We start from the raw sequence: 23,255 nt of genomic DNA, 5'->3' as shown, positions 1-23,255 counted from the left end.
AAAGTCAGAGTTTTGAGATAAGATTTAGAGAATCAGAGTTTGAGTTTGAGATAAGATTTAGAGAATCAAACTCCAGACTCTAATTGACCTAAGAGTGGTTTTCCTCCTATTTTGGAGAAATAAGACAACAATGTCAAAAGCGTCTGAAAGGATGGCAGAGCCATTTCATTTTGCGAAGACCCTGACTTGGGCAGCGCAATCCCCAGGACGGAAGAGGCTGCGTCCGCAGCGTTCTTAGCCTCCTCCCCGGAGCGGCCGGCACAGTCAAGGCAGCCAGCTTCTGGGCCGCTGGATGTTTATGGCCAAGATCCACACAAGCCCTGCCACCCGGACCACTCTGCCAGGCTCCAGAGCTTCCCACATTGGAAACAACCATTTCCTGCACCCGGACACAGAAAAAGGTTTTAGAAAGGCTTAACCCAGATCCTGGTCATGTTCCCTGTGCCCGTCTGTAGAAGGGAGAGAACAGCCACTGCTACCTCCCTGGGTAGTTACCAGAATTACATGAACTAACACCAGGGAAGTCCCCAGGGCTGGTTCATGGAGGCCCCACATCAAGTCACCCTGGGAGGGCGGGGGCAGGAGGCAGAGCCTACTCACCACTGGGTGTCCCTTCCTGCGTGGCCAGGGAATCATCGGGGTTGGGCTCTGCCTGCCTCTGCAGCACTGGCTTCGGCTCGTCAGGCTCGTCATCCTCAGGGGTGACCAGCTTCATCAGGCTTTGGTTGCACACATTGGCCACCTCTTTGATGCCTGAGTCCACTGATGTAAGGAGTAGCCGCACCCTAGGGGTATTCCCTAAACCTGATGTCACTGGCATTGGTCAAGAACTCAGTCCCTCCCAGGGGTGGATTAGCGGACAGTCTGCCCTGAGTCCCCGCGAAATGCTCTTGTCTTTTCGTAGGACCTTTCCCGGTGGGCTTCCTTCCAACAGGACTCCCCAGGGCAGTGTGAGCTCGTGGGCTTGCAACTGTGGGACCTGGAAGAGCTGCTCCAGATCTGTAAGCAAGCAGGAGAGGCCTGGGGGCAGCAGTGGTAGCGCCATGTCCCTGGTGCTGCCCCAGCACCCCCTATCCGTGTCCTGCTCTTCTGCTGGCTTCCTAGGTGCCAGGGGCTATCTGGAGGTATGATGGATCGTAAGGGAACCCCCATGCTCCCACACCCGGGTCCTGCAATGTCACAGCCTCCTTCGGAGCAAAGGATACTTTTCTTGCGGTCATCGTAGGCCAGGCAGGGCAAAACAGCCGTCAGGATCCCGGAAGAGTAGGGCAGCATCACCCGGCCAGCCAGCTGGATGAACTCCCGCATCCAGCACATGGCCGTCAGCTGGATCAGGTCATCTGGAAGAGGAATCGGTGGGTTCCAGGAGGGTGGGCTCGAGCAGTCGGAGTGCTCCCTCCCACTGAGCAGAGCCTGAGGAAAGGACTGGGGGAAACCCGAGGGCCTGCACTGCTTCTAGCCTCATGGATACTCTCCTGCCTTCCAAAGATCCACGCAGGTGCCAGGTGGGAGGGCACGACAATGTTGCCGCAGACGTAAGAGCGGCCAGGATTCGCCACCCTCTGCACCCAGAAAGGGGCTCCACAGCTGCTCTCATCAAGGGGTGACTTCACTTCCCCACTGCTTGAGTCTGGGCTGGCCTTCCTCCTGTGGCCAGCAGAGGTGTCAGAAGTGAAGGTGTGGCGGGTTCAAGTCCAGGCCTCCGGAGGCCTTGCTCCCCTCTACCGCAGGTCTTAGGACCTCACGGATGGTCCATCTGGGCCGGCATGCTGGACGATGAGACACATGGACCAACGCTCCCTGCTTCCCAGGTGCCAGCCGGCTAACTGGGAGACATGAGTGAGGCCATCCCAGACCATCCGGCCTCAGGGGACCCCTCAGTGGACTGTGGCTGTATAACCAAGTGCGGCTAAGCCTGGCCCAGGTGAACGGAGCTACCCGGCCAACCTAGAGATTCCCGACCAACACTAAGTAGCCCCGCCGTGAGGCAGTCAGTTCTGCGGGGGTTTGATACTCAGCAGAAGCTCATGGATAAAGTCCCAACCTGCAAGCGTTTCAATCCACGGTGAAATTCCAAGCTTCCCAGCAAGACGGTCTCTAATTCTTACTCCAAGGTCAGACCAAGTGCAAGGGCCTCCACAGTGTTGGGAGGACCTGATCTCTCTCCCTCAGGGACCCACCACCGCACTGCCCCAGTCCAGTTGGGGGCAGGTTCATACTCCCACCGGGGCTCTTGCTGCTTCCAAGGAGGTGGCGGTGGCCACGGGGCCTTCATACCCACCTGTGGTCTGGCAGTGGATCACCAAGATGTTGGCCATCTCTGCAAACTTAACACTGGAGGGATTCTTCTTAATTTCTTTCAGGAATTCTCCAAGGACCACCTCACACCTACCGATGAGAGGAGGAGAAGGAAAATAGCATACACCAGCCAGGGCTGGAGGAGCCCCGCCCGCAGCCCGCTTCTGCCCTGGGGGGGCCTTCTGAGAGGGGACCACACTTCGCAGCTGCCGGATGGCTGTTTTCTAGAGGCTGGGGGTAGACGAGCTCTCTGCTTCCCGCGAGGCAGGAAGCACATGAGCCAGGACTGAGAGACTGAACTTCTTCCCCCGCAGCCACCCCTCTGCTGGGTGTGGGGGGCGGGGCGTGTGCGAACTGAGCAGCTGCCCGCCCCCTCCCTCCACTCACATTTTCCGAATCTCTTTGCCGTTGTCTCCCAGGATCTGGAAGAGCCCATCCAGGATCTCCGGCAAATAATCCAGCAGGTTGATGTCTGGCACAGACTCCAGAACCAGGATCTGACCCAGGGAAAGAAATCGGGAGGGAAGGTTATACCAGCCTGGGATCCCTCGTCTCCTCCTCACCAGTGCTCTGGGACTGGGCAGGGAGAAGGCGGCCCTGCTGCTGATGTGTTTCACGGCCCTACAGCAACCCCCTCCACTGCCCCAGACAGGGCTTTTGTTACACATGCGGGAGAACGGTGACTTGGCTCCAAGGGAGAAGGGAAAGGACAGACGAGGCTCAGGTATGGCTGCTGACAATGGCACCCCCAGCTTTAAAGAGACATGGGCGTGTTTCCCGGGACAAGGAAAGAACTGCATCATCGGGGGCAAACATGATGGGCTTTGGGGCAGACCGAAATAAGCGTGTCTGGATGACCTTATGTAACTGGCCCTTAGAGGTTTAACAATGAGGCTACTCTCAACCACAGGAACTGCCCAGGCTGTGCCAGAGGGCAGATTCTACTGAACCAGAGGCTCCTTATGGCTGGAGAAACTGTCACGGGGCTGGCCCTTACCCAGGAGATGATGAACTGTCGGGCGTACTGGTTGTTGGAGTAAATCCTCTCTCTCAACAAAGGGATGAAGCCCACCAGGTCGAACTTGTTGCTTTCCGTCACAATGTCCTGTGGATCAAAGGCACATGAGCTGCTGAGAGCCAGAGGCCAAGGGCAGCCTGACCTGACTGAATTATGGGCCCAGGGTCTAGCTCCAGGGGTCAGGGGGCCGCAGACAAAAATGACAGAGCTCCGGCTACAGAGGAGAGGTCCCAGAGCAACTGCCCTTGCCAACAGGCCAAGGGAAGAGCAAAAACACTGGGATAAAAGCAGGAATCAGAGTCAAGAGGATAATCATTCAGTAAAACCCTACATCTGATCACACGCCCTGGTACACTGACCATCAGCAGCCCTCTGTCATTGGGAGCAGGGTGGGAATGGCAGGGAATGGCCATTCTTCCTTGTCCTGGGTGTGGCTAGCAGGAAGGATATTTGGGGTGATAAAATGTTTCTGTATTCTGATTGTGCTGGTGACACAAGTCTGTACACCTGTCACAGAACTGTACACTGAAAGCGTCTGGACGGCTCAGCTCGTTAAACGGCTGCCTTTGGCTCAGGTCATGATCCTGGCGTCCTGGGACTGAATCCACTTCTCCCTCTCCTTCTACCCTTCCCCATGGTTGTGTTCCCTCTCAAAAAAAAAAAAAACCACACAAATGAATGAAATAAACAAGAAGCATACACCAAAGTCACTTCTACTATACATAAATGAAAAAATTTTTGAAAAATAGGAAGAGCGACCCCAAAGACAGAATTTATAAGCTGTATAGACAGATGGAAGAGACAGATTCCAAAATATAAGTAGGAACCAAGTACTACCTTTAAAAGGCGGTCTAGGAGCTCAGATCCACTCTTCACATTGGGGTCTGGGTCTGCAGCCAACTACGAGAGATCCAGAAACAGAGATGATTACAGTCAATATACAGGACCAGGAAGCTACTAAAAACTCACAGAGCCAAGTCCCTGGCAGGAACCTCCTTCAGGGACTCAACCCAAAGATGGCAGGGAGGTAGGTGGGGAGGTAGGGACAGGCAACATGGCACGTGGCTGAGGAACGGACACGCGCAGACTTCTGGTTCCGCGCGGGGACCTCTGGCACCAGCTGCCACCAGGCCAGATACTGGGTTCCCACCAGCCTTCCTCAGGGGTTTCCCATCCTAACACACTGGGTCCTTGCTCTGCTCTGGGAGGCAGGGACCGAGGCGGTGGCCCGGGGACAACTGGGGCGGTCGGCCAGGCTGCAAAGCTTCGAGGCCGCTCTGCCCAGAGGTGCGCCCGGAGGACGCTGTGTCAGGGGCTCCTCGGCCTTTGTAAGCAGAGCTTTTCCCAGCACTTACGGGCGGTGCTGCCCTCGCGGGGGAAATACAGTCTGTACTAGGGATTCGCCGTCTTCGCCTTCTGTAAGGGAGGCTGGGTCTCCTCAAACTACCTGTGTTTCTGCTGCACTCTGGGGGACTGACACTTTCATCAACTGTGATAAAAATCAGTTACTAGAGAAGTGGAAAAAAAAAAAATCAAACGTCCCTGCAAGGCCATGAGACAATGACGAGACTGCACAGACAGCAGGCGCCCGCAGGCCTGCGTTCATCCGCTCGCCTGCCTCTGCAGGGAGGGGTCCCAGGGGTCCCGTGGGGGCCAGGCAGGCTCAGGCCGGCCCTGGGCAGCGGGGGGCAGTCACCTTGCTGAGCCCGTCGAAGAGCACGTTGAAGTGGGGCAGCACGGCGCCACGGGCCACCTTGACGATGTTGTACAGCGCCTCGCACGCGTAGTAGCGCAGCCGGCTGTCGGCGTCGTTGAAGCAGGTGAGCACGGGCTCGATGAGCTCCTTCAGGTACAGCCCCGAGTCCTGCAGGGAGGGGGGTCAGGAGGAGACACAGCTCATGGTGGGCCAGGCCATGGGCCCACAGCCCCCCACCCAGCCCCAGCAGACATCCCGGCTCCCCTGGAGTGGCTCAGGCCTTCGGTTGAGGCCTGGCTTTGGGCAAGTCAGCCTCCCGGGCCTGAAGCCACATGGGTCTCGGGGTGGTGAGGATGGCGGTAAAGCAGAAGTCTGCGGCAGACCGCTGGGGCCGGGTGGTGAAAGCGAAGGCCACTGCTGCTGCGTCTGCCCCTTCAGGAGAAAGGCCCACCTTGCCCAGTGCGATGGAGCAGGCGGCCAGGCCGATGAGGCCCCCCTTCCGGCTGTGGGGGTGCTGAGACAGGGCAAACTCCTGAGATAGGGTCTGGATCACATGCTTGATTTGCACGGTGTTGTTCTGGGCCACGAACTCCCGGACCAGCCTGGAGAGAGAGGAGAGAGGGGCTGCAGGGCAGTGGGGTCAGGCCTCCCCTCCCCGGCTGCTGGCTCCAGGGCCAGGGATGGGGCAGGGAGATGACCCGTTTAGAAAGAGGAATCGGAAGTCCTGCACCTCAGGGTGGGCCTTTCCCGGTTCCGCTGCCGACTGGAAGGTACCGGCGGAGTGACAGGTCGCTTCCCTGTTCTGGGTCACAGTTTCTCTCTGTATACAGCAGAAAGGGGAACGGCAGACCCACCTCACCTCTGGGAGTCTGAGAGAATGCAAGGGAATGTCTTGCTGGGGACCAAAAACGGCAACATGAGCAGCTGGCGCACCACCCTTATTCGACACTGGCTCCGCCCCCCAATCCCGCACCCGAGAGGGCTTCTTTGCATCTGTGCCATCGCGTCCATGGATGGCGCTGAATCAGGTTCCAGTCCGGGGGCAAGATCCACACACAAACAAGTAAATGGCGCAATGTGGTGTGACTGATACAACGGAGCCAGAAAAATGCCATGCGCTCATCTTCTTGGGCTGAACAGGAGGTGCCCTGTGGTCACCCTGGAGGATGATCCCACGGCAGGCCCTGCCCGGAGAGGCGGAGAGCAGAGGGAGGCCTTGTTCTGTCACAAGCCAGATCTGGAAAACACCCGCACGCGCTTTTCAAGTAAAGGGCAAGGTACAGGAGAGAGACTGGCCAAAGGCAAAGAGCCCTGAAAAACATGGTATATTTAGAGAAGAACAGGAGTTTGGCCTGTGGAAGGAGTGGCCAGACAGTTCAAGGAAGACAACCCAGTGGCAGTTTTCCAGCAACAAGATGACATGCTCAGATCTATGTTTTAATTAGGTTATTCCCGGTGGCGGCCTGGAGAGGCTAGGCTGTGGGGGTGGGTCTGACGGGCGACCGAAAAACCTCAGGGTCAGGAAGGCGGCCTGAAACACGCCTGAGGCAGTGGGAAAGAGCAGGAGGGGCTGCTTTACTTCGAAGACAAGAGCATCAGGAACCCATGGAACATGGAGGCCAGGAAAAGCAGGTTGGCCTCCAAGGTGTCCACCTGGGAAGTAACGCTGAGGGAGAAGGGAGGTCTAAGGGAGGTCCCTGGCGTGGAAGGGAGCTCCTGTGGTCACGCTGGGGGGTGATCCCACGGCAGGCCCTGCCCGGAGAGGAGGGAAGCAGAGGGGAGCCCGGTTCCATCACAGACCCGTCTCCGAGAACTGATCACCAGCTCCCCAGATAACTGATGCGGAGTTAAGGCCTGGGTGTCAGGGACATCTTCCCAGAAGTGCGATTTCAGCCGGACCTTGAAGGAGGCAGGGAGAGAGAAGGAAACAGGGGCGTTCCGGGCAGGAGGAAACGTAAGAGCCAAGCTTGTCTGGGGCCCCAGAGAACAGAGCAGCAGCGGGAGACCTACCAGGATGGGCTGGCTGCAGCCATCCTGGCCGTCTCAGATTAGGGAGAATCAGTCTCGCAGCATGGGTAACGACGAAGCTTCTTACGGTTTTTGAGAGTACAGGGAAAGTGTCTTAAGGAGCTGTGAGATGGACGGAGCCCATCCCATCGTCCAGGCGTGAGGGAGACTGCTACCAGGGGGGCAGCCAAGGGGCCGTCTACAGAATACGGACTTCTCAAAGCAGCTGCCTGGACTCACTGGCTACCTGCTCTGTGTCCATCGTGGCGGGCCCACTGCTCGCCTGCCGCATGAATGGGGGTCTCCACGTGGCTCAGAGAATTTCATGGACAGTTAAGTCCAAAAGGTATCAATTCGTCCATGTGGCTCCAGCTCAGTGTCAGGAAGCTGCCAGGAATAAGAGCTGTCCAAACGTAAACAAGCCGCCTCAGGAGGCAATGACCACTCCCACAAAACGGCTGTTCAATGAGGGGTTGACACGATTTGATGAAGATTTAATACAGCAAGTTATACTGGGCCAAGCTGAGCACAGCTGTGCACAGAACAGGCCCGGCTCCCGAGCTTGTGGATGTGGGCAGGGATGGGCACTTCAGGAAGGTGGTGTATGAACAGCCTGCGAGGTGCCTTTTTTTTTTTTTTTTTTTTTTTTTAAATCTTTATGGGGTGAAATTCCACCAAGCCCACCCCAGGGGGCTGAGGGCTCTGGATGGGCTACGGGCGTCGAGGTGCAAGCTCAATGCCCCATACGCCAAACCCCTCCTTCCCCCTCTTCCCAAAGCAGCCTAATAAGGCCCAGCAAGGATGGTTCTCTGTAAACCAGTCTGGCTTCCCTCCCAAACTGGACAAACTAGCCAGGTGAGGCAGTGATCTGCTGGAGCTCCCGAGTACCCACAGACACAGCCCCTTGAGAAAAGCCGGGCAGACCTGTCACAGAACAGCTGGAGCATTGGTGGTTCAGTGGTAGAATTCTCGCCTGCCACGCGGGAGGCCCGGGTTCGATTCCCGGCCAATGCAGAGCTGATCTTTTTGCCTTTTCCTGGCAGGCTTCCCCTCACACAGAGATCGTGCTGGAGGAACCAATCTCCTCAACCCAGCTGGCAGCCCAGGGCACTGTGAATTTGACCTTACCTCCCTGCTCAGTGAGCCAAGGAACAGCAGCTGGGCTCTCCAAGGAGGCACCACTGGCTGTGGGGACCACGGCCTTCACGCCCTCCACCCGTGAGGGACTCCGCCTGGCCGGGCTCCGGCGGGAAGCTGGGGTGAAACCCGAGAACCGTTAAGCAGCTCAGCACACGGTGGGCATGGAACGGGAGCCACACATGTGAGGGGCACAAAGTCATTTGAAATCTCCATGTGCTTTTGGCTACTGAGGAGGGACCCCAGCTCTGGTTTCTGTCCTGATGTCTGAAGGCAAAGCAACTTCTCTCTCCCTCTCTTTCTTACACACACACCGTCTGCCTCCTTTCTTCAGCTCTGGAGCCGAAGCTCTCTGTTCCCGCAGCTGTGCTGATGTGGCAGCATCAGAGCCTGGCCTTATAGTCTATGAATCAGCAGAGCTATAAGGAGGCTCAGGATGGGGGTTAAAGGGAGGTGCTCACACAGCTGCTCACAGCTGGAGCATTGGTGGTTCAGTGGTAGAATTCTCGCCTGCCACGCGGGAGGCCCGGGTTCGATTCCCGGCCAATGCAAACAGCAGAATTTTTTTTTTTTTTTTTGAATCCCAGAAGACTGGATTTGAGAGGTCACACTGCCTAAAGAGTATGCAACTACAGTCTGAGAACTGAGAAGGACTTGTTTCTAGCTGAGTTTTAAATATCTTTGATGAAAAATACTCAGTGTCTCGGACTTCACAAACATCTAGAACCCGTGCCTCCCTGTTCTTGAGGAGGCCAGGGTAAGGGGATCACCAAAGCCACTGAAAGCAGCTGTGCCTCCCGCTCCTGCCAGAGAGGCTTCCCCGGGGACTCTGGGTGCCAAGAGCCCTCTTGAGGAAGCCAGGTCGTGCTTGCGCTCAGGACGAGTTCGAGCAGCACCCAGAGCGGGACTGAGCACACCCATAAGGCTTCAGCAGGGCACCTGCCGGAGAGCCAGCTGTGCCAGCGGCGTGTGCCACCCCGGAACCGTGGCCTCGCCTGTCTGCCTGCTTCAGGCCGCAAAGGTCCCTGAGCACCTGGCAAGGGCACTCTTCCCTCTCTTGGAGCAGCATACGGATGCGTTCCCTGGCATGAGGGGCTCTCTGCTGGGGTAAGGCTGGGGAGGAAACCAGGTGGCACCCAGGACTTGCATGCAAAGCAGAGACAGAACGATCCGGTGAGAAGCCTGTGAGGGGAGAAGGGCCGGCAAGAGGGAGCAGGCCTGCCATCTGGTGGGGAGGGACCGGGCATGGCTTCGCAAGGGTCATGAGAGAGGCTCTGAAGAATGAGTAGTGTTTGTTCGGGAACTGTTGGGGACCAGGAAGCCCAGACAGAGGAAGAGCGTGAACGCTGGCTCAGAGGAAGGAGGGAGGCATCCGGTTTGGCAGAGTGAAGGACACAGGTGGAGAAGAAATGGGTGACAGGGCCGGTGAAGCGGCTCCCGGGCTTGCGCATGGCAAAGGAACGGGCATTTACGTCTGGTGGCAGGGAGGAGCCACGGAAGGTAAGAGCGATCTGCAGCGTTGGGTGGTGAGGGTCCCGATAGTGTCGGGGAGCTCCGAGAAGTCTGAAGACCTCAGAGACCGCACGGTGCGGATGGGAGGAATGGGGCTGTAATGCTGGGGCGACAGCCGGCACGAGCACCAGGGTCTCCCGACGGCAGGGGACGGGCAAGCAGGAGGCTGGTTTGTAGTTAGCAACCCCTCCCCCACCCCCTGCCTCGGAAGCCCAGGAGCACTTCCAACACCATCGGCCTCCCCACCCGAATCCTTCCAGGGCTCAACACAGGGCACCTCAGGCCACAGCAAAAGTAGTGACTCGTTTAAGTCTGGAGGCCCCAGAGCCCCGCACACTTGGGGATATGTTGAAGAAGACAAGAAAATGGTTCCCCCGGAAGGGGAAGACATCAGAACACGAGCTCACCAATGCCAGCAGCCTGGAGGACACTGGGGCTGGCTCGGTGGGACAGGCCCTGGGGCTCCAGTGGGAAAAGCTGTCTCACAAGTCACGGCCATACTCTTTGCCTGGCACTCAGGGCCACCACAAGAGCACTGGGTTGGCCTTGCTCGTCTTACTGCCCTGTGTAACCGTCCACTCTAGACAGATCCGCCTTCGCCCTGTAAACCTGGGCCCTGCTCCCTCTGGCCCAAGGGCCCCACTCCCTGGGAAAGCTCCTGCTCCACATCCCACCCAGCCTTTAAAGCCTACAAATCCACCCCCCCTGTCCCTGCTTCTCCGGAACATCCCAGGAAGGGGTCACTCCTCCTCTGAATTCAGAGGGAGTCAGTGACCCTCTCATTCTCTTCCCAGCAACACACTGGTGAATGCCACTGTCACTCTCAGGTATGTATTTCTGTCTCCACAGTCCCTTGACTGAAGTCCCTGAGGACAGACTGGAGCCCCTGTGTCTCTCATGCCACCCCTCTTGGGGTCTTGTGCTATGTACACAGGACGTGCGGGACAGCCAGTGCGGCCTGGGGACTGGGCCGAGGGGCCGGCAGCACTGCAGGACACCGCGAGCTGTGGGGCAAACACGGCCAGAGCCCCACGTTGCCAAACAGGCGACACGGGGTGGCCTAACTCTTCTAAACCTACCCGGCTAGCTTAACCAGCCAGGGTCCTCAGCCCCGAGCGTTAGGATTCAACTCAGGAGGAGCAAAGGGCACCATTACTGGCTCCCAAAGGCACAGCATGAAGGGCCCAGGTCACCTGAGCTGGGGCTGGGAAAAATGCAGAAGCCATGGTGCACTCCAGAGGCCCGCTGCCGAGAGGGCTCAGAGCCCTCTGTCCAAACACGTGCTCCAAAACAGGTCCAGCGACAAGACTCGCCTTTTCAGGCAAGACTCGCCTTTCCACTTCGCAGGAGCGTGCAGAGAGAAAAACGCACTACAAAGGGAGGCAGAGTTAAGTGAAGTTGAAACTCCAGGCAGTGCCGGCTGCAGCCGAGCCTCTCTTCAAAAGCCTGCGTTGTTTCCTCTTTCATCCACGGCTGCGAGCCGCAGGCGGGGATCTGAAGCCGCACTAGTTTTGAAGTGAGTATCTGGCCTAGAAACTCGCACGATCACAAATCCCTGGGACCCTCCTGGACATAAAGGTCACAGGCTCTACTGTTCTGTGTGCTGGGGAAGAGGGGCTGAGGAGGTGTCCTTAGAGGCTGCCTGGAGCCTCGACTCTCGTGGTCAGAGGTGTCGCCAGCCGGCAGAACACCCATCCCCCACAAGACACAAACCCAGAGTGGCAACTCCAAGCTCATGACGCGGCCCCCAACAGCGCATGGTGCCACACCGATGCCCCCGTCCTTGACAGAAGGAACCCCGACAGGGGAGGACACATTCGGAAATTGTCATCAGAAGAAACCCAGAGCCATCGTCTCAGAGACACAACCACAGCTCCATGCTGGACCCCCCTGGCCTGTGCCACACAGCGGTGACAATCGTGGCCTGCACGGAAGAGGGGCTGAGGAGGTGTCCTTAGAGGCTGCCTGGAGCCTCGACTCTCGTGGTCAGAGGTGTCGCCAGCCGGCAGAACACCCATCCCCCACAAGACACAAACCCAGAGTGGCAACTCCAAGCTCATGACGCGGCCCCCAACAGCGCATGGTGCCACACCGATGCCCCCGTCCTTGACAGAAGGAACCCCGACAGGGGAGGACACATTCGGAAATTGTCATCAGAAGAAACCCAGAGCCATCGTCTCAGAGACACAACCACAGCTCCATGCTGGACCCCCCTGGCCTGTGCCACACAGCGGTGACAATCGTGGCCTGCACGAGGACAGGTGGTGGACGCCTTCCCGGGGACACTCTACACTGAGGACTTCTGTTCCTCCGTGGAAGCACGTCCTTCTGCTCTGAATACTGCCTCATCCTGCAGAGGTGAGATGGCCTCAGGGAAACCGAGTCCCCTTGCCCAGGCTCACAGAGGATCAGAACCCGAGAGCCCCGTCAGAGCCTAAGCCCCTGCAGGTGTACACCAGGTCCTCTCGCCCGTCTTCTGAAACCAAAGCTGCACAGCGAACACACTCAGTGACAGAGCGAACTCTCCTTGTGGAGAACAGAGGCCCCCAGCAAAACGCAGCATTCTCCACACACTGCCCCATCCTGTTCAGTGCTCAGACATCCCTGAGGCATCCCTCCACCACACACAGGGAGTACAGATGACGTGCGCCCTGGGGATGCTCTGAATCGCTCTCCAGCTCGACTGCTACTGGGAAGGCAGGAAATAAGTAACCACTTGCTGAGCACTTCCTAGCTGCGAGGTGATAAATGCTGGATGCCTTACCCATGTTATCTAATCTAAACTTTAAAACAAACCCTTGGGTTAAGTACTAGAACACCCATTCCACAGATGGGAGGAACTGAGACTCAGAGATATTAAGAAACTCACAAGGTCACGGGGCACCTGGGTGGCTCAGTGGGTTAAAGCCTCTGCCTTCGGCTCAGGTCATGATCCCAGGGTCCTGGGATCGAGTCCCAGATCAGACTCTGCTCAGCAGAGAGCCTGCTTCCTCCTCTCTCTCTGCCTACTTGTGACTTCTGTCAAATAAATAAATAAATAAAATCTTAAAAAAAAAAAAAAAAAGAAACAAGGTCACGCAACTTATAGATGACAGGCGCAGGTTTTCCTGACTCCAAGGTCTAAAGTTGTTCCTGCTACGCTGCACACCCTCTGTCCTCAAACATCCCAGCTGCTGTTCGTCGGGTGCCTACTGGCTGCCAGGCACTTGATGTTTCTCATGTCATCGAATCCTAAAGCCCTTTTCATCTGGTGATGTCCAAATGCCCCAGCCAGGTCACTGGTCACTGCACTTACGTTCTTGTGTCTTCAGAGGAGACGTCCTTGGCTATAAGGTGGGGGTACACATTTCAACGACCTCACACTGTTTCTAGAGAATAAGAGAAGGCATGGAATGCGCTCTGTGTTGCACATGCTCCCAGAGCAGCGTTAGTGCAATGTCAGAATCTGAGAGACAGACTGTGATCTCGCACACACCACACAAGATCACATTCACTCCCTAAATGTGGACTGAGAACCTGCCATGCTCCTGGCTCCAAAAAAGGAGAGGAAGAGAAATCCAGAGTTGTGTTTATTCTCATGTTGTGAAGCTCTCAGTGTGGCTTCGGGGCTGCTGCCTTTTCTCATCTTGCCGAGTTCATGTATCTCTCGCGCTTCTCTGTATCACGGGCTGTGTTCAGATGACATATCTGGGCAGCAACTTCCCAGGGACAATCTCGGTAAACATGTCCATCTCCTCGGCTGAGTATTTAAGTAATTTGGTTTCCACTTGCTCACCAGTCTCCACTAAGTGAACACGGAAAGTGTAATGTTTGCCTCTGAGCAAGGACCAAAGACCTTCTGAAAAGGCCCCAGAGTTAACAGACAAGATACAACAAGCTTCCACTGGCTGGAATCAGCGGAAAGACCATAAAGGAGAAACGAGTTTGAAACAGCAGCTGTTTGAATCTCAGGTGACAATAACTGTGACCACTTAATGAGTGCTTCCCTCACTGCAATAAAACACTACTCTTAGTTTTTTTTAAATTGCTGTAATTCACAAACCATAAATTCACTCTTTTAGTGCGTGTGGTTCAGTGGTTTTTTGTGTGTGTGCCCATTAGCAGTCACTCCCCATATTCCCCAAAGCCCCTCCCCTAAGCCCTAGGCAACCACCAATCTACTTTCTCTCTCTGAATTTGCCTATTCTAGATAATTCACAGAAGTGAAATTTTCATATAAATGAAACTCGTGGCCCTTCGTGACTGGCTCCTTTCTCTTAGCCTAATGTTTTCAAGGTGCATTTGTGTTTAAGATGAGAAGACTGAGGCACAGAGAAATGAAACCAGAGGTCACAGACTCACATGCTGATAGGCACCAAGCGGAGGTACAAGGGAAGAAAGGTTGTGGTGAACGTGCCATTACAAGAAGCAAACTGGGGAGGCCATTTCTAGCCAGAAGGGAGGCCCCTAGGCCCCCCTTATCTGCTATGTGGGATGGTGAGCTCCACAGAGACACACTTCCTATTTCTTAAGAGAAGCCAAAAACCTGAGCTTCACTGTGAAATTTATCAATTAAAATACCTTGCAGTTCAGACCAACTCAAACCGGTTTATAAGCAGGACACAGCCCCTAGCTATGGGTCTGTAACCCATGGACTGAGCAATCTACCGCTGATTCCATCTAGTGACCCATGCCTGCCTTAAGCCTACTGGTGATAAACAGTGTCTCCTTGCAGCAGCGGTGGAGTGGGGGGTGGGGGTGGGGGTGGGGGGTTGTCATCCAGAGCCAGGTCAAACTCAACAGTTAACCTTTATCTGATCACCCAGTGCCAAGGATCCCTGCCCCCTCTCCGGGAGGCAAAGGACGCATTATCCCACGACCCACCCCCTCGGGCTTCGGTGTTCTCAGGGGCATGGCCTGGGCCCCTACATTTGCTGGCTTTTGGAACTCAAAGTTCAGGAACACTAGAGACTCAGCACTGAGCCCATCCCTGGTTACCATGAAGGGCGCTGTCTCTCTGAGCCTGCGGTGGGGGGCCACTCTGAGCCAGAGTGGGGGACACCACCTCCTCAGCGAGCATCCCCTACAGTTCTCCAAGTGCCTCTTGGCATTTCTCCCCCCACACTACTCTCTCCGGGAGAGCACAACCTGGCCAGGGTCTTACCAACTTTTTCATCAGGTCTGATCCATGACTATATCCCCTGAAACTGAGAGCCCACCAAACCTGAAACAGACATTCTAATATCCTAGCCCAAGAGCCTTATTCTTTAGCAAACTGTGTGGGTATGTTGGTGGGAGGCTGCGGAGGGAAAAGCTCTCCAGGACTGCGCACAGCAGGCTCACACATTTAGCGATCAGATCTTCAGTCATCAACCCAGCCTGCTCTTGAGATTTTGGAGTTCAAGTTTCTATTGAGCTACGCATTCACATCTCTACATTTTTAGTGTCTGAGAGTCCTGTCATCAAGAAAAAAAAACCGCCCTCCTCTTACTACGAATTTTAATCCTTCATTGGAAAAACATATGCTGCACTGGCTCTGTCCAACTGAGCAGATGTTTCTGGAAAACCCAAAATGGCAATTAAAACAACCATGGAAATGCTCAAGTATGAAACTTCCCTTATTCAATATATGTGCTCTTCTTGGTAGGGAAAACCATTCACTGCAGTGGGGAAGCTCTTTGAGATAGATGAACCTGGGTTTTTAATCCAGGTTCTAGTTGAGAGACCTTGGGAAGAGTACTTAACCTCCAAGATCTTCTGCTCTTCGTCTGTGAAATGCCATCAACTAGATTGTATACTGGAGCCATGCAAAATAAAGAGATGAGGGGTGTGCAATGACCAAACGAAAGGAGGCTTCCTTACCTTCCTTTCCCCAAATCAGGCAGATAGCACTTCACGCAAGATCATTTTTTTTTTTTTTTTTTTTAACGATTAGGGTTGTGGATTGAATTGTGTCCCAATAATGTGCATGTTGAAGTTCTAAACCCCACTGTGACTGTATTTGGAGACAGGGTCTACAATTGTAGGAAGAAATTATGGTTAAATGAGGTCACTAGGCTGTAGTCCTGATCCAACAGGATTAGTGTCCTCCTCAGCAGAGATGCCAAAAAGCTCTTTGGTGAAGCAGAGATAAGTCACCACCTACCCCTAAGCAATTTGTGATACATATATTGGGGAAAATACCTAATGGGCACTCCTCATTCCAAATATGGCAAAAGAAGGCTAGAAACAGATCAGGGCCTTCTACGCCAGTGCTTCTCAGACTTTAATGTATATATAAATAACCCATGGATCTCATCAAAATGCAGATTCTGATCCAGAGGTCTGGGGTGAGGCTGGAGAATCTCTTTCTAACAAGCTCCCACGTGATCCTGACCCTGCCGGTCTGTGGGCCACACTCTTGGGTAGCAAAGTTCTTAGAATGCAATGTTACTTCCCCACCAAAAATGTGCTGTCATTCACTCATCAAGACACCAACCATCAAATGCTGTGTCAAGTGCTGAAGATAAATAAAACAGGGTCTCTGCGCTTAAGAAGGAGTCCATCGTCTAGTTAAGTCCCTAGGTTTCTCTGAATTCCACAAATCAAGGGCAATGTCGAATACAAAAAGAAACCCCTTAAAGACAAACCCTAATGGCAGAGCCCGCAGAGTAAGAGCACCTAATGCGCTATGCTTGCGGCAACAGTAATGCTCAGATGAATACCTCAGTCAAGGACTCAACAGATAATTCAAGCTATGAAGAAAATCAGACATTCCTGAGAACAGACTGGGTGACGGCCAAAATCGGGTGTCAGTGTAGCTTCAAAGCCAATAAAACCCATGGACATGGAGCCATGTCGACACATCAGCTCTGCGTCTCCTACTTAGTACAGTGAGCCTCATCTTTAAGACTCACTAGCATTAGTAAGAGCCAGGGCATAAACAAGCAGAAGTACGGAAACACAGCAGACCAGAAAGCGGTGCTTCATGAGAGAAGCAGCTAGGTGGTTTGGGACATACCGAATGTTAGTGCTGAATGAGAGGGTCCTCTTAACACAATCCAAACCCCTTAGGTGAGGAGGAAAGGAAAACCCAGAGCAGTTAAGACAGTGGTTCTCACCTGGGGTGATATCTGCACTCCCAGGAGACATCTGGAGACAGTGGAGACATTTTTGGTTGTTAGAACTGACGGAGAGCTATTGGTATCTACTGGGTAGAGATGAGGGATGCTGCTAAAAATCCTCCAGTGCACAGGACAGCCCACCACAACCAAGACTCATCTGTCCCAAAAATGTTAATCGTGCTGAGGTTAAGAAACCCCGAGTGAAGCAATCTGCCCAAGGTCAAAGAATGAGTATCATACCATACCATGGATTAGATTGGAGCTGTCCAACATTGTGCAGCAACAGAAAGGTTCTAAGATCTCTACTGCCCATTATGGTAGCCACAGCCACACGTGGCTAGCGAACATTTGAAATATGAGTAACTGGATTGGAAATTTTTATTTTATCTTTAGTAACTTCTGTGTAAAAAACCACGCAGGGCCAGTGGCTATCCTACTGGCAGGACTACCATCTATGTGTTCTGACTCCCAGTCTGGCATTCTTTCAAGTTTCACAGCTTGATTCTCTCTACTCTTCTGAAATCATCCACCCCCCTGACTTTATCACAAAGATTTGACTGGGGGAAAAAAAATACAAATGTAAACGAATAGCAGAAAATCTTAAGGAAACATTCCTAGTTTAACACCTGGTTTTGTACATTGGGGAATAAAGGAAGATGTCAGGTCATGGTTACACATACGTGTAGTAAGACTGTAGAAGTAAGAAAGGTCAAATTACTCCTTCCACCTGCAGGGAAGGGTGATATGGCAAAGATATAATGAACAGTCCTTTGAGTTTTGAAATTTCGGACCTGATTTCTCCACTTGGTCACCCAAAAGTCCCTTTCACTTCTCAGAAGCTGGGTCAGAAATGAGGCAGGTCAACATCATTAGCATATGCTCATGCTTCTCACCTCCATCCCATCACAGAGACCCCTCTCTGATTTGCAGGTTTTGATGGAGTCCACACGCAAGACGAGCCGTGTGCCAGGCACAGTGCTATAGCACTACACATATGCTTTGTCGCTTTACCCGCATGGCAATCCTCTGGGGGCACCAGGCGGTTAGAGAACTTGGCCCAAGTCATACAGCCCGTCAAAAGCAAAGCTAGGACTCCTAATCTCCTGCACTGCGCTAAGGGCCTAAAGCTGGCTGGAAAGGCGTGAAGAGTACCCCCGCAAGGAGCAGGAGCCCTGCACAGCCAGGGCGGGGTCCTGGCTCTGCTCCCCACGCCCAAACCCGTGTGTCGGCGGCTTACTTCTCGATCTCCAGCGCTGCCACCTTCCGCTTTTCGTAGAGCTTGTCATTGAGGGCGCGCACGATGTTGGGCGTGAGCGGCGCGAAGTCTTTCTCGGGGTTCATGGTGGCAGCTCCGGGCGCTCCCCGGAGCCCCGCGACTCCTCAGCCCGCGGCTGCCCGGGCGGCGCCGGGGCCGGGGGAGTCTGCGGCTCCGCGCTGCCTCCGGCGCCGGCTCATGGACCACGCAGCCTTGGGCCTGCCTGTCTCGCTCCGCCGCCTCGCGCCGTCTCGGAACCCCGGGTTTGGACCCCGCCCCCGCACACCTGTTCCAGGCCGCCTAACGGCTCACGCGACCCGCTCCCGCCCGGCACCGGCAGTGCTCAAGGGGCAGCGGCCATGTTACACGGATCATGTGACTCTGCAGCCGCTTCCGCCTTCCGCTTCGAGGTCCGTCCCCTCGCCAGCCACGCCCCCGCACGCAGGCTGCAGGTGGGTTGTCCACGCCCCCATAAGGGTCCGCCTCCTCCCCTCACGCCCGCGCGTGGCTCCAGATGGTGCGCGCGGGGCGCGTGGCCCGGGCACTCAAGTGCCTGCATGTGGTTGGCAAGGCGCGTGTTGGGCTTCTGTGTACGTTTAGGAGCAGGGAGGGTTTCATGGAGCCTGACGCGCGTAGCTTAGCTTGCTAAATACTCAGTGAACGCACTCGTTCATTTACTGTTTAGTCGCCAGTTTCGCATGTGGCAGTGTTTCCCCAATTGGAGTAATTCCGTCGTTAGTTTCGCCATATTCTAGCCACTTGTACTATAAAAAAATATTTCTCTCAAACCAACTTACTTTCGAAAATCTTAAATTCTTACTTTAGTCTTAGGTCGTAAAACCATGGCTGTGAATAGTTAGGTATGTTTTTAAAACATTAAAATAAATTCTCAATTAAAAACAGTACTACCTACTACCTAAAAATCCCAGGTACCAACAGTGGCTGTCACCCCACCATTTGGGACTCAGGAGAGTGCGTTTATTGTGCTTGGATACCTTAGAGGGTTGGGTTTTTTTTTGTTTGTTTTGTTTTTATGTGGATGTATTGTGGCTAATAGGGAGAGGCATCAGACAGAGTTCCTTATTGTAAGCTTCCATAGTGGACAGGGATCTTAGGACAAGGGCTAGACCACAGTGGAGCCCAGAGAATATTAAATATGAGCATAATACATGACAGTACTTTTTCTAATGAGTGGAAAGTATGCATGTGAATCTGATAACGAAGTTGAAAATAGACTCTTATCCTCAATCCATAGATCAGAATCTATGGGACACAAGTAAGGGGGTGTGGTAGGCAGAATTCCAGTAAGGCCCCCAAGACTTCCACCCCTTTGGGTACATACCCTGTATAATCTCCTCCCCTTGAGTGTGAACAAGACTTGTAAATACGGTGGACTGTCACTCTAACAATTACGTTATATAGCAGAAGGGAATTTGTAGATGTAATTAAAGTCCCTAATCAGTTGACTTTAGTTAATAAAAAGGGAGATTATCCTGGGTGGGTCCAACTAATCAGATGAGGCCTTAAAAGTAGTCAGGAGGCATTTGAAGCAGGAGAGAGATTCTCCTGCTGACCTTGAAGAGTGAACAGTAACAAAAGTGAACCATCCATGATGGGCCACATGTCAAAGACCTTAGAATGGCTGCTAGTTGCCAGAAAGTGGTCTCCTGAGGGTTGTCCAGTGGCAAGAAAATGGGGACTTCAAGTATATGGCTGCAAGGAAGTGAATTTTGTCAACACAAGAGAACTCAGAAGTGGTTCTTTTCCTCGTTGAGCTTTCCAGATGCAGCTGGCTGGCATCTTGATTTCAGCCTGTGAGACTCTGAGCCAAGAACCCAGTTGAGTCCATTCTGGACTTCTGACCCATGGACACTGCAAGATAAGAAACTTGTGTTGTTTTAAGTTGCTGCTTTTGTGGGAATCTGTTATGCAGCCATAGAAACAAGTACAAAAAGCTAACCCAAAATTCAGTAAGTCATGGAGGAATTGTTTCTAGAAAAATCTGTGAAAAAAGTGCTTTCCCTTACCAGTTGGGGTTTCACAGCTTTGAAAACCTTTGCCAGCACAATCCAATGAATGGAGGGAGGTGGACCACCAGTCTGAAATCACTCCAAATTTTGATTTGTCTCCAGAAAAAATGTTTTGCTTCATAGTTTTCTCCTCTTACCTTGACACCAGGTGGCACTGATAAGGACATTTCCAAATGTCTTCACAAAGTTTATGTCTAGGATTTTTGATGATGGCTGATGCAAAACAATGAAAAAAATTTAAAGCAATGGGAATGATGTGGATCTATTTCTCCAGTGAGTATTCACATCCACTGGACCTGAATCTAATATAAAATTTCATCTGTTTCTTTTGCTGTTAGGTTTGGCTTTTTCTTAAAGGTGAAGTGAGTTTCCCGAGGGTCATAGAGAGATACAGTTTTTAATAATTGAAACAGTAAAGTTTTGACCAGAAGGAACTCTTTTCTCCTGATATCACATTGTGGAGTAGGTTGCTAAGAAACCAGTTTTTTTATTCAAAGCTCAAACTAATGCTTTGTCCTACCTTTAGTTTAAAAATTCCTGGTGGGGGGGGTGCTTTCTTTTCTCTCATTCCATTACCTTGGAAAATGCCAACTAATTAAGGTTATTTATGTATTCCTGGACCGGCTGTGGCAATGAGAAGAAAGCCCGAGACCACCCTTGCTTTCTCATGTGCTCACTCCTCTAACCCTGGTGGCCAGCTCTGGCCAGGCTGGCCACATCAGACACTTCTAGGCTAGCAGGTCTGCTTTGCTGAGAATGGATCTTTTTCAAAGTAATTTCTATTGGCTTGTATCAGAATATTCATTTTCACCAAGCTTCTCCCCCCAGCACTCTCTTGAGGTCCTTTGCCATTCCAGGTTTGCCAAAATGAAGCAGTTCTGTTTCTGTCTTTTTTGAGGCAGAGAAAGTATGAGCAGGACCTCCAGGGAAGAGATGTATCACATCTCAAGTCTTCCTGGAGAGGTGTCCCTGCTAGGGCAGGGTGTGAGCTGAGCTTTGGTCCAGGAGGCTGTGGGCTCTGGACTGAGTGGCTTGGGGAGCGGGAGGAGGGCTGAGGTAGGGAAATTGCCCCTGGCCAGCTGGCATCACTTGGCTGGTGGTGACACTGGGAAGTGGCCATTGTCTGTAGCAGCCAGTGTCTAGGGTTCTCACGGAAAGCACCAGGGCTGTGGCTTCTGGAAAGGCTCAACTTCCATAGTTGCCTTTAAGGCAGCCGCTCTCAGCCGCGGGGTACGCATCATCTCCTAGAGATGCCTTAAAAGGCACATGCTGATGCAGGAGGTCTGGGGCAGCCTGAGAGGCTGCATCCCTAGCACATTCCCAGGTGGTGGTGGAGCAAGGTGGCTCCGGCTGCACAGCTGTGCTGGGGAGGGCGCTCCTCGGACCAGGACCCTTGGCCTCATGGGGAACCTGGCAGAAACGCCAATTCTCAAGCCCACTAAAGCTACTAAATCAGACCCTGTGGGATGGGACCCAACAGCCTGTAGGTTAGCAAGCCCTCTGGGTGATTTCGATAGATAACACAATTTGAAAAGCCTTGGTTTCGTCAGACTCTGGGCGTTTGCTAGTAGTAACGCGGGCTCGTTGATCTCCGCATCCTCTCAGATGGCTGCTCGGTGCGATCTTTGCTCATTTAAGCATCTGGAAAATCTGTCATCTAGTGTTTGTCTTTATCCCATTAGCAGCATCTTTGGTAGTTCTGCAGACCAGCTATTACATGTAGCTTTGCAAATACTTTAGCTGAGCGCAAGGTCTACTGGGCTGAGGGTTGGCGGGGAGGTACAGAAGGGTTAGAAGAATCTCCCTCCATTAAAAACAAAAACAAAATAAAAACCACACCACCCAAAGCAATAAGGGCGTCTTAAAACACAGGTTGCTGGGCCACACCCCTGGAGTTTCTGACTCTGCAGGTCTGGGTGTGCCCTGGGTATGCACATTTTTGATACATCCTAGGGGATGCTGTCACTTCCGGGCCAGGGACCGTTTTTCAGAACGGCTGGTTTGCAGCACTGGTCATCTCCTTTCTTGCTTTCTCCGTGTCTGGGCAGGTAGGCTATAGGGGATGTGGAGGGGGTGGGGTGGAGGCAGGGGACCCTCAGGCGTGAGTGCAGAAGCAAATCCACTCCAGGGCCAGTCCACAATCATTTATTTCATCAGGTGGTGCCAACAGGTAAGTGGTCCTACTAATACATGTTCCAGGACCCAGGGCCAGAGCTTGGGCTAAGGCAGATGTCCCATGCCCCCTTGGAGGTGGAGCACTTAGGAAAGGCACTTAGACCTCACCCCGCACATACAAAATGGCTTCAGTTTAACCATTAGCAGACGGCGGTGTGGTTCTCCTTTGGAAGTAGATTCCTGACTCCACTGCAGCATTAATGACCAGGTGGGCGTAAGATCTGTAGCACAGGTTCTCTATGCCGCTCTACAAGTTTGGAAGAGAAAAGGATGCCCCCATTGCTCCCCAGACCAATTAAATCAGAACATGGGCTGGAAGGGTCTGGAGCAGAATTGGCCGATTCAGACCTATAGGTGGGCCGGGGATCGCTGTGCTACAGACTGACTGCTAGGCACAGGGCCGGGCTTGGGAGTGGGGGACTGCGGGCTCCGCGTTTCTCCAGGACCTGGCCTTCAGCAAGAACTTTCTGTGGGGAACAGGTATGGGATTCCGAGATGGAGGGAGCATCCCTGGCCCCTGGCCCTACAATAATGAGCAGGTGTTATCTGTTGTCATTTTGAAAATAGTGTCTTATTTGGCTTTTATGTGAAAGCAGAATAAAATATCATGTCAAAAGAGAGTTCTGTGTAAGGGCTTTTTAAGCCATTACGAATTTTTAAAAGGCACCATGGGGGCCCAATGTCATGCGCTAAGTCTATCTGATAAGAGGTCACGCGTGTGAGATCTGTGTCATCTTGTTAAAACTGGAGATTATTCCTTGAGTGTTGAGGATATGACTAGAAACCAAATTCAGGGACTTGCCCTTAAAAAGTACAATGTAGTTTTTTCCTTTCTTTTTGTAGTTACCATGTGTAATATGAAATATATCTGTATATATTTCAGGTATATATTCGGGGTGCATATAATATGGGAATAAGTGCCCTTATATTTGAAGGAGGAGATAAAGCAGTAGCTGTAGAATTCTGGCTATTTTCTCTGTTCTTTGCCAGGTAGAATAATCCATACCTTTGAAGGCTGGGGAGACGGCTTTCCACTGATGCAACT

The 23,255-nt window shown here is 53.1% G+C and overlaps 1 protein-coding gene and 2 non-coding genes across 3 annotated transcripts in view; 2 read left to right on the top strand and 1 right to left on the bottom strand.

Annotated features, from left to right (window-relative positions):
* Positions 1 to 18,397, bottom strand: part of VAC14 (VAC14 component of PIKFYVE complex) — a 99,416-nt gene extending 81,019 nt beyond the window's left edge. Inside the window, exons 1-9 of the mRNA XM_032326080.1 lie at positions 17,988 to 18,397; positions 5,464 to 5,614; positions 5,013 to 5,180; positions 4,154 to 4,216; positions 3,296 to 3,403; positions 2,686 to 2,795; positions 2,282 to 2,388; positions 1,206 to 1,340; positions 601 to 753 (exon numbers count right to left, since the gene is read on the bottom strand). Coding sequence (XP_032181971.1) covers positions 601 to 753; positions 1,206 to 1,340; positions 2,282 to 2,388; positions 2,686 to 2,795; positions 3,296 to 3,403; positions 4,154 to 4,216; positions 5,013 to 5,180; positions 5,464 to 5,614; positions 17,988 to 18,091 — 1,099 coding nt within the window. The 5' untranslated portion in view covers positions 18,092 to 18,397. The remainder of the gene's footprint in view (positions 1 to 600; positions 754 to 1,205; positions 1,341 to 2,281; positions 2,389 to 2,685; positions 2,796 to 3,295; positions 3,404 to 4,153; positions 4,217 to 5,012; positions 5,181 to 5,463; positions 5,615 to 17,987) is intronic.
* Positions 7,963 to 8,033, top strand: TRNAG-GCC. The gene has a single exon. It is a non-coding gene; the product is annotated as a tRNA-Gly (tRNA).
* On the top strand, positions 8,637 to 8,707 carry TRNAG-GCC. The gene has a single exon. It is a non-coding gene; the product is annotated as a tRNA-Gly (tRNA).
* Positions 18,398 to 23,255: the final 4,858 nt, after the last annotated feature.

Source organism: Mustela erminea, chromosome 19, assembly GCF_009829155.1.
Source record: "Mustela erminea isolate mMusErm1 chromosome 19, mMusErm1.Pri, whole genome shotgun sequence".
NCBI lineage: Eukaryota > Metazoa > Chordata > Mammalia > Carnivora > Mustelidae > Mustela > Mustela erminea.
The sequence above is the reverse complement of the archived record's forward strand: the minus strand, read 5'-3'. Positions and strand labels throughout refer to the sequence as shown.